The 10,534-nt window shown below is 37.9% G+C and overlaps 1 protein-coding gene across 1 annotated transcript in view; it reads right to left on the bottom strand.

Annotated features, from left to right (window-relative positions):
* The window catches only part of ANK3 (ankyrin 3), a gene marked incomplete in the record, with an annotated part of 170,436 nt that overhangs the window by 14,338 nt on the left and 145,564 nt on the right, over positions 1–10,534 (bottom strand). Inside the window, 3 exon segments of the mRNA XM_072423750.1 lie at positions 747–893; positions 2,088–2,219; positions 3,019–3,093. Coding sequence (XP_072279851.1) covers positions 747–893; positions 2,088–2,219; positions 3,019–3,093 — 354 coding nt within the window.

Here is a 10,534-nt window from a genome sequence, read left to right as displayed (position 1 = left end):
GGGCGATAAAAATCTGACGTGTGTACGTAGCTTAATGCTATCACAGGCATTTAGGACTGCCTCCAGGAATGCGATACAAGAGAAACAAATCAGTTATTTACTAAAACCTAATGAAACAAAGTTATCAAATCAAAGTTTTCAAATCCTGTTTAAGAGGCAAAATGTTGTAATAATGTTGCAAAACTTTTAGGATGGAACAAAAAAAGAAAGCATTTATTGGATAAAAACTGAGAAAAGGAAACTTTTCTTTGCTGATTGAATATGGCTGTAAGCTTACATGAAATTAGGCATGTTAAGTATATATATGCCTTATTGACAGTTAGTTAGTTTTTAAGTTTATTAATGTTCGCTGCACGCACGCTGGCTAAGCAATTAGAACTTTTTCCAAACAAAATGTATACACTGGTCCTGACTTCTTCAAGGGACACCATGTGCATTGAATTTGTGTCTTTTCCTTGTGTCTGTGTTGCTTTCCACTATTTGTTCCACTTCTCGGAAAACAAATAATTAGTTTTTTGGTGTCTGACTTCTTGCTCTATGCTTCCTATTCAGAAGACACTGGTAATCTACTTTTGTATCTCTGGTAAGTTTAAATTGGACAACCCAAACATTTGCCATGAGTCAACATCTCCTTGAATGTACTAAACAGATAAATACATTATACACATATGAATAAATATTTTTTCACAGTAGTGAGTTCCCTTTAAACCCATGGCTTGGCTAAACTATACAATTCATATAATTACCATCAACAGAAGGGTCATTGAACACATTACTGTCATCTGCAAAACTTCTCGTTCCACTGATGTTTCCATAGTCAAATATTGGACCCTCCAACAATGTCACAATGTCTATTCGGTTGATCTTCGTCAGGACATTAGTTAAGGCATCAGCTTAAAAGAAAGCAAACATATGTTCATTTTGCATATGAAATGAATGAGATAAGGCTATCCAACAACTTTCTAAACACACTACTGTTAAAGACAAAATGTAATGTAACTTAATGGGCCTGATTTATTAAAGATCTCCAAGGCTGGGGAGGATACACTTTCATCAGTGCCTACCCATCATCTTCTGTCTGCTAAACCCTCATTACTTCCCACCACTACATATCGCCCATCCTATTGTGTGTGAAATTCCCCCACCTACTAGATTGTAAGCTCTTCGGGGCAGGGTCCTCTCCTCCTGTATCACTGTCTGTATTAGTCTGTCATTTGCAATCCCTATTTAATGTACAGCGCTGCGTAATATGTTGGCGCTATATAAATCCTGTTTAATAATAATAATAATAATAATAATAATCAGTGAAGCTGGGTGATCTAGCAAACCTAGAATGGATCTGGTCTAGGATTCAAAACATTTGCTAGCAGAAGAAATCCATTCCAGGTTTGCTGGATCACCCAGCTTCACTGATAAAACTGCATGCTCTCCAGCCTTGACTACAGTGCTGAAATTGATTTAAATGAAGTAAAAGAAAGTCCTCCCACTGTCACCACCACTCCAAATCTGAGTTGGATGCCTGATCCCTCGCTGTGGTTTCTTCCACTGCTCCCTGCATCAGTGCTGTGTCCTGTAATATTAAAGGAGGCAGCACAAAAAAGAATAAAAAATAAAAAGTGGCTAGCACTCTGATAATGCAGTACTGGAGCCTCAGGTTTGAACCTCAGCCGGGACACCATCAGTTTTGCATTTGCATGTTCTCCTCATGCTTTCTAGGCTCCAGTTTCAAGTGACTATAGAGCAGTAAGGAAACCCTAGTGACCTTTGGAGGAACACCTATGGTTCCATGGAACCCTGTATGTGAAACACTGTCATAGACTGTACAAATAAATAAATCAATTACTCAACAAAGTTTTATCAGTTATGCTTTTCTTTGCAAGGAGGACTTCTATTTTAAACAGTAACAAGTTTGTTGAAAGTATGCAATATAGATTATGGCAGGAAGATGCAGCATATAATTCATTCATGGTTCTGTAAACAATGGTTGCCATCCAACAGAGAAATATATTGTACATTATTTTGAAATGTTATTGGATTATTCTGTTATCTATAACACAAATACATATGTGCAAGGAAAGATTACTTACTTGTTGCATTATTGCCTTCTCTTATAACCCACTTCTTTAAAAGCATAAAGCTTTGTGTGGTCAAAGAATTGGGGTTCTCAACACGAATCTGATTAATTTCATCAACTGAAAAATTCAATTCTCTAGCAAGTTCTGAAAAAAAAAATTTTAATAAATTACAAATAAAATCCAGATTTATCAAATGTCCAGTAAACCTTTTCACTCACTGAATATATAATAACACTATGGGACATTTACAATGTGGTCAGATGAGCAAAGCTCACTCATTTTATCGCATGTAAAGATATACCAGAATAGGCCAAGTTAGGTAAAAGGAGATATTCCCCAACCTTTCTACATATTTTGTAGCTTTTAAGTAATATATTCAAAATACAGTATACGATAATTTACCCTAAATTAGGATTTCCTTTGGTTATTTATCTTTACTAAGAGAGCTGGGGCAAATACGCATTATGGGGAGATCAGTCTATATCTTTCTCCAGGTTTCTTTAAGAATGCTGCCTTTAATAGGTCCTGGCAGTGTTCACAAATTAGCAACAAAAAGCATCCTTCTGCCTAATCAGACCCAGAGATGTTGCTATGATAGGAAATGGGTTGGTTTTTAGTACTGTATACTATATCTTTTAAATATAGGACTGCTATAGAGAGCACATAACCAACCACACATTTCTGACTGTAAAATACAGGTTTGTGTTGTGCTGTCCGTGCACAATTTACTCACATTTGTTGGTAGAGTCTAAAAATATAGTAGGAAAAATATAGAACCCGCCAGGTATTTCACTGGAAGAATGGCAGAGTTATAAAACACTCCTGTAAAACTTATTTACCAAAAATATTGGAAGCAATTGTTCTTAACTAGCGTTCCACCTTAGGAAAATCATACCATTGTGCTCTTTTCCTTTTAACATTTTATAAATTTTTTTTGTCCTACCTGTCCAACTGAGGCCTAAATGATCAGCAACTATGGCCATCCTTATGTCAGTACGTTCACATGGACTCTGTGGACCTGAAATTTACAAAGGTACAATTATAACAACATTTTGTTGTGTCACACATGTGTCAGCATTGTGGATCTATTCTACGAAATAAAAAAAGTGTGTGTGATTAGTGATTTTCAAAATAAAATTGACTATTACAGCTTGTCCTCTGTGTATGTGTGATGATTACAGTTTAGGTAAGTGAGCACAATTACTTAATGGAAGTAGGCATGCTATTTGAGCGTACAAAAAGTGAGCACAAGTGTTGAATAATGTTGTTTATGTACGGGCTAGAAACATGGGTAGTGTAATTTCTAAATGTTTTGGCATGCTTTTCTAGCTAACTAGTGTATGTTTTCTAGACACACAGAACAGATAGTGTGGACAACAAACACAGATGACAATGGAAGAATGGAAACTAACAGAGGTCACTCCACAAGCAATCACGACAGGTCATGCACTAAGGTCAACAGGTCGAGAGGTTTACAAACTAGGCTGGATTTCCACGATGTGAGCTATTACAGCTCCAGAAACCTGACTGCCTTTATTCTCACCAGTCCTTCTACTGCTCCTTCTCTCACTGTCCGTCTTTTCAATCTTTGATTTTAAAGATGTTGCGTCTGCTTTCATGTCTTTAGCAGACCTCGATGTTACTGAAGGCTGGGAAACTTGGGTGGCTTCAGATAATGATGTATTTCTCGATGTACTATCTTCATCATCAGAGAGGTCAGGCTGCATCTTTTTCTCTTCATCAGAAAGGCGGTCCACAAGCTTTAATGTCTCACCACTAATTCCCTTAAAATATTCAATAGAGTGTTTACAAACCTCACTGAACTCATGATTCTTTACTTTGGCTGCTGAAGTGGCAGAAGGCAAAGATCTTACCTTTACTGGTAACTTTGAAGGAGTTGGTTTAGTTACCTCCTTCTCTATTTGTTTCTGCTTAGGTTTCGGTGTAGCTTTTCTCTGTATTGTTGTATTTACTTTACTTATGTTTTTTACAGGGATCTTGGAAGACCTACTATCTGTACTGGATATGTGTTCCTGTTTTGTGTCTTTCTCACTCCTGATAGGCACTGTTCTCCTGCTGAATGAAGCATTAGTATTGCTGGATTGGTTAGCTATTGGCCTAACTGATATGGCTTTAACTGGCAATTTAGATCTTGGTTTATTCCCTGGTGGATCGCTCAGTTTTTGTTGACTTTTTTGGGCTCTTTTCCTATCCCTATCAACATCTGGACTGGCTATTCCCTGTTCTTTAATAACATTGCCCTTTGTTTTGCATCCCTTTTGCACAGACTTGGATTCACAGTCTTTACTTAATACCAAATTTATTGCGTTATTGTTTACATTTAAAGCAAATGAATCCAAGTTGTTGTTGTTGTTATAGTTTTCTGTCTGAAAATCATGTATTTCTATGTGACTAATGATTGTCTCACTGGTTGATATGTTTGTCAAAATAGTCTTATCATTATCTAGTAAATGAGAATCTGGCACAGCCTCTGTTTTATCTGCCACTTCTCCAGTGCCATCTTTCTTCGTGGTCATTGTTGAGGCAGATATGCCCATTTTTATAGGTGTACGCAATTTAGGATCAACTTTACAATTGGTAGTAGCTGCTGATTTTTCCAATGAATTATTACCATTTGTTGCATCAAGACAATCTCCACTTCCCTGGATGATGGCAGAATGTTCAACTGTAGATGTCTCTACTTGTTTTTCTAGGATGGGATCTACCAAGATGTCCCCTGACTGTGGAGGTGTGATGGCAGTAATTTTGTCCCCTTCCCCCTTGTCCCCTGACTTCCCTTCAGAATTATGCTCACCAATCTGAAAAAATTGCAGTCTTTCTTCAACAAAGTCCCTCTTGCTCATGTCAATAGCACCACTGCGAGTCATCTCAAACATCTTCCCTTCATGAAACGGGAAGGGGTTGGGCTCACTAGTTGGAGTGCTTTCATCTGTAGGAGTTCTGGCTGGAGTTGTGTCTGGTGTGGTTGCTTGAGAATGATCTTCAACAGCCAGACTAAAAGGTTTTGGTTCTTCATCTTTGGTTTTTGTTTCAAACACATCATCATCTCCTGGTTTACTGGACCAAGGATCAAAGTCAAGGCTTTTTGTAGCCACTGTTTTGAAAGGTGTTGCAAACTCTTCATCCACCTTGTAACTAAAGTATGTGTCTGGAAATACAGGTCTATCTGGATGCCTTCCTTCCATAGAATAAAACGGTGACCCTTGTTTCTTGTCACTTTCATCTGTGTTCTTTTCACCATCGGATATCTTTCTACATGGCTTATACTCCTCAGTAACTCCCTTTTCTTCTTCTATAACTTCAAGTTTACTTTGGCTAAAGCTGCGGTCGCTATGTTTCAACACACTTTCTTTAGTCCATGGTTCCTTTTTCACTTCAACATCCTCTGATGACCCAAGTCTCGTCTCACTCTCAGTAAGCCCATCATCTTCATCTTGCAGATCATAACCATCAAGAGAGTCAATCTCAGTTGCATCAGTATCATGTGAGAATTCTGCAGTGGTTGCTATAGAACACTCCGTAATAGACTGGTCATTACCATTTTGCTCTAGGTCATTAGATGGGGAACTTAAACCCATATCTGTTTCATTAGATTGTTTTTGAGGACTGGGCTTCCCAGGACCATTTATCTTTCTACATTCTTTTACTTCTTCATCTTTTATTTTAAATGTATACTTTTTAATTGCAACAGGTTGGAGAATGGATTCATCATCACTTGAATCACTGGCATCTAATTCAGGGGGGACAGGAGACGGTGGTTGAACTCTAATTACTGGTTCAGCTGAGAGAAATTTGTCCTGATCATCCTGTAAATTAACTTCAGTAAGTTCCATTTCACTATCCGTTGAATTATCAACATTTTTTTTACTTGAATCACTGTTTTCAGAATCTAGCGGTGGTGGAGGAGGAAATTCAATATATGCCACTCTATTGTCCTTTGTTCTTTTGTTTGCATCCTTGCTAAGAGTAACTGGTTTTGCTATGTCATGGTTTTGGGCATCTATGATGCTTTGCTTAATAGATGGTAATTTAACTGCTTCTTCCTCCTCTGATTCTTCAGACACTTCAGGTATTGGACTCGGTTTTCCAGGTATATACGGCATTAATGAGTCCGGAGTTTTAGAATTAAATTCATAGCTAACTTCCTCTGAACTAGGAGTCTCTGGAGTCAAAGGACTTTTCCCTGAGCTATCTATAAAAGACACTTGTTCGAGGGTATCATCTTCAGGGCTTCCCTGAGGAGATGGGGGCTGTTTCTGTGGTTTAATAGAAAATAGTGTACCTCTTGTTTCCTGAACTGTCCTACTCTCCTGGCTAACTAGCTTTTTAACACCTCCCTGCTGCACCTCTTTCTCATATTGTTTTCCTACCTGCACAATACTAACATAAACTGGTAGCGTTTTTATCTCCTTTAACACCTCTGCATTCTTTATTGACTTTCTGTCTTCTGATGTCACAGATTCATGCAAACCAGTTAATCTGTCTTTGCTAGAACTTATCTCTAAAGAATCTGGGGATTTAACAGGAGATAAGTCAGTATCTTCATTATAAGTTGAAACCCCAAGGTAATCTTGTGCTTTGCCTTGCTGGCCACCACTAGTACGTCTATTGCTTTCATCAGTAATGAAAGCAGAATGAAGAATATCAGGTTTAATCTGTTTAGATATTGGTGATATTGTTGTGTTAGTACATTCACTATCAATTTTTGACTGGCTGCTAATATTATCAGTACTACTTAATGTTGATTGCTCTTCACTAGATCTACCAGACATATGAGAACCTGTCCCTTCTTGCCTGCTCTCAACTCGTTCTTCATTAGTATAGCCTACATCCTTACGAGCAAGTTCAGTGTATAAAAGTTTTTTAGAAGGAGATTTGACATAATTCTCATTTATTTCTTTTGTGGAGGATACATTACTGATCCGTGTTTGCTCTTTCACAGTTTGTTGGGTTGAGACATAAGTACCGTCCATTTCTGAATCTTTGTCCTGTATGATCACATGTTTAAGCTTTTCCTTTTGTGTTTTCTGATTAATGTTGCCAGACATTTCCCATGTTGTATAAACTTTCTTGTCTGGAGAAACAGTTTGGCCAGCTGAATTTGTTAACTGTGGTAAAAATTGGTCTGTTAGTCCTCCAATTAATTTGTCAGGTTTCTGATCTAAAAATCCAGCACTATTTTTAATCTTTTCTTTAAATTTTGAACATTCTTCATTAATGGCTTCTGTAATAGACTCTTTGAGCAAAGGTAGCTCTCCATTCATTTCATCAATTGTCTTTTGTTGTTTATCCTTTGTGTTAAACTGAAAAAATGGAATGCGATTGTCCTGTGTTTTTTTCACTGGAATTTTTGATGGAGACTCGTGCTTTTTTTCCTCCTGTGAGCTGTCCTTGTTTTTGAGATTTATACTTTGCTCAAATTTTAGTTTGATAGAACTGAGCTTTGATTGTGTTAGTTGGAAGCCAGATTGTAAACCTGATTGTTGACTCTCTTTTGACCTCTTTTCTGGACTGCAAGGCAAACTTGAAGCTTTTCTGTCATCAACCAAGGTGACACATTTTCCATCTGTCATAAACTGGTGAGTTTTGGTCCAGTCATCACTGGATGTTCTTATGTCAGTAAACTTAAATTTTTCAGGACTACTGTTAGTAGAACTATGACCTGAAGCTACCTCATTACTACTCTTTTTTCGGGGTGTCTTCTCTGGTGACTGAAGCTCATCATTCAGTTTCTCAGTTTTGTCCCGAAAAAACTGGGATACCTCAGTCAATTTTTCTTCTGCCTCTTTGACAGTCCTGTCTACTCTATCTTCATATAAGAACTTCTCTCTACCCCTATCTAGCCTATCCTCAGTAAACCGCATCCACATTGCATGTTTTGGGCTTTTTGGATCTCCAGCATAATGCAACACTGTCACTTTATCACGAGAGTCATCAGTGGACATTTTACCTATACCATTTTCAGTTACATCTTTGTATATTTTTGAAAGAATTTCCTTTTTAGTAGCAGGGATCACTCTTTCTCTCTCTCTGCAGTGCTTTTCAGTACGGTGGAAGTCTGACCCAAGGGCTAGAGCATGGTCTGATTCCTCTGCTTCATCAAGTTTTTCAGAAAGGAGCATTTTTTCAGCAAACCGATATGACTCCCCTCTTAGTTCTGATAGTTCATCATCATGATACTCTACTGAATGCTGACTTAACAGTTTTAGTGTTTTGTAGGAATCATCAGAGATAAGCTGAGCTGAACTTGGGCGACTGTCTTCTTCTTGAGATACTGGCGTATTTACTCTTGAGGACTCTAAATAAGAAGGTAAAGACTCTTCTACTGTTAGCTCCTCTTCTTCAGCCTGCCCATGTTCATCTGAGTATTGAAATAATTTACTTCTTTCTGTTACCACATCTTTGTGGTTTAAGTCTCCCTGACTTAAATCCCTTTGATAAACATACATTTCTTTCTCTGGATGTTTTTTTGTTTCTCTAATAATGACTTCTGTAGGTTCAGCTTGGTTACCTTTTTCAATATGGACCTCAATTATGCGCTCCAGTTTTGGTTTCATTTTGGTGTCCCTTTCAGCAAGTTGTTGTGGGCTTTCTGTACACTTCTGAACATCCGAAGTTACTGAAGTTTTGTGTTCAAACAGACCTGCCAGCTCTTTAGATGGATCTCGGCCCGATTGGAAAGCCTTCATTATGTCATGGACAGACATTGTTTCCTCTATTCTTTCTGATTTTTCAGAAGAAGGAGGTTGGTGATAAACCATTCTTGTAGTAGTTGTGATATGAGTTTCTTCTTTAACTCTTACTCCCTTTCCCAAAACACCTGTATGGTCCTCTTCATCAATCCCAGCTTTAAGCTGAAATCCCTTACTTTTGAATTTTCCAGGTGAACTTTTTTCTAGTTCCATAAACGATTGATCTGGTTTTATTTGTGAAGTTTCTCCTTTTTCAGGTTCTATAACCTCCCCATTAGATGGCTCATAGCTTCTTATAACATGTACAACTTCTGTTCTTGTTTCAGTAATCACTGGGGGGATTGGTACATCATGAAAAAGTGGCTTAGGACCAGTGCTTTCAGCACTCTGAGGGGCAGATGGAGTTTTTTCACTTCTTGTTTCAAAACCACTATCAGACAAAGGACTCTTGTCCTGCTCATGTTGTGAAAAATCATCTGGTGACTCTAAAATCATGTCTGTTCCAAAGACAGAGTCCGCAATTTTACACAACTCTTTTTCGGAAGATGAAGATCTCATTGATGATGGGGGCATTTTGAGTTTATTATCCTGTAATGCAATACCTGGTTTTAAAACTCTTTTTTGCTTTTCCTCTCCTTCCTTTTTACCATCATCATACTTGTATTTTAGGTTTGAAAATGTGTTCCCACCAATGTCATTTGTTAAGTAATCAATGACCTTTGTTAAATTATAGTCTTTTTCCGATAAAGTTCTTGATTTTAACTCTACTCTGTCTGCTGGGTAAAATGGTGGGGTTGTGCTAGCACACTCTCTAGCTTCTTCAAGTTCCTCCCTACTAAACTCTACCCAATCATCTTCTGGTGATTGCCCCTGATCACAAGCAGATGCCATTTTTTCCAAAAACACATCTTTTTTCAGAATTTCACTGACTTTAACCAAGTCCTCTTTCACTTTCTCTACAATTTTAAATGGCTCTTCATCCTCAATTCTAACTTCCTTAGTTATTTCTGATTGGTATGGTTTCTCCTCAGAGGTATCAGTCTGTAAAATTGCGGTCATCCTTATTAAGTCTTCTTTCATATCAGCAACGTCTTTTAAGATCTCCTGACTTGAAGACAATGGAGAGGTAGCAGATAACTTGAGGGCAGCAGGAGACAAAAATAAAGATGTTTTAAGAGGTGAGGAAATTCGACTAAACTGACTGTTTGCCTCCGTTGATGTGTTTTTTGAGGGTGATAACAGAGCAGCAGCAGATTTAGTCAATGATGCAGACTCTGCCAGTTTCTTTAATGTTGGTTCTGACAAAACATTTACTACAGAATATACCGGTACAGTAAAGGTTGATGATGTAACAGATGAGGTAGTAGAGGATAAAGCAGACCTAAAAGATGTTTATACTGCACCGGTAGGGGGAGTTCTTATGGTCTGAAAAGCTGAAGCTGTTGATGCAAAAGACTTGAGAGGTGAATATGACATTTGCGAAGTAGTGGGAATGGAGTTGCTTTTTTCTGCTGTGTCTATTGTTGTGCTAATTGAAGCAGTTGCTGATTTTGTAACTGCTGATATTTTGTCTTGTAAATTTACAGCTGAGCCATTGATGTAATTTGAACAAAGTGGGTACTTTAGAGGCGAGGCAGAACCATTCATTAATCCAACCTCACTGGGACCATTCCCAATTTTTAATGGTGAAGAAACAGTAGATGCAATGTTCACTTTAGAAGCAGTAGAGACTGCAGGAGAAACCAC

This window comes from Pyxicephalus adspersus, chromosome 10, assembly GCF_032062135.1.
Source record: "Pyxicephalus adspersus chromosome 10, UCB_Pads_2.0, whole genome shotgun sequence".
Lineage (NCBI taxonomy): Eukaryota > Metazoa > Chordata > Amphibia > Anura > Pyxicephalidae > Pyxicephalus > Pyxicephalus adspersus.
The sequence above is the reverse complement of the archived record's forward strand: the minus strand, read 5'-3'. Positions and strand labels throughout refer to the sequence as shown.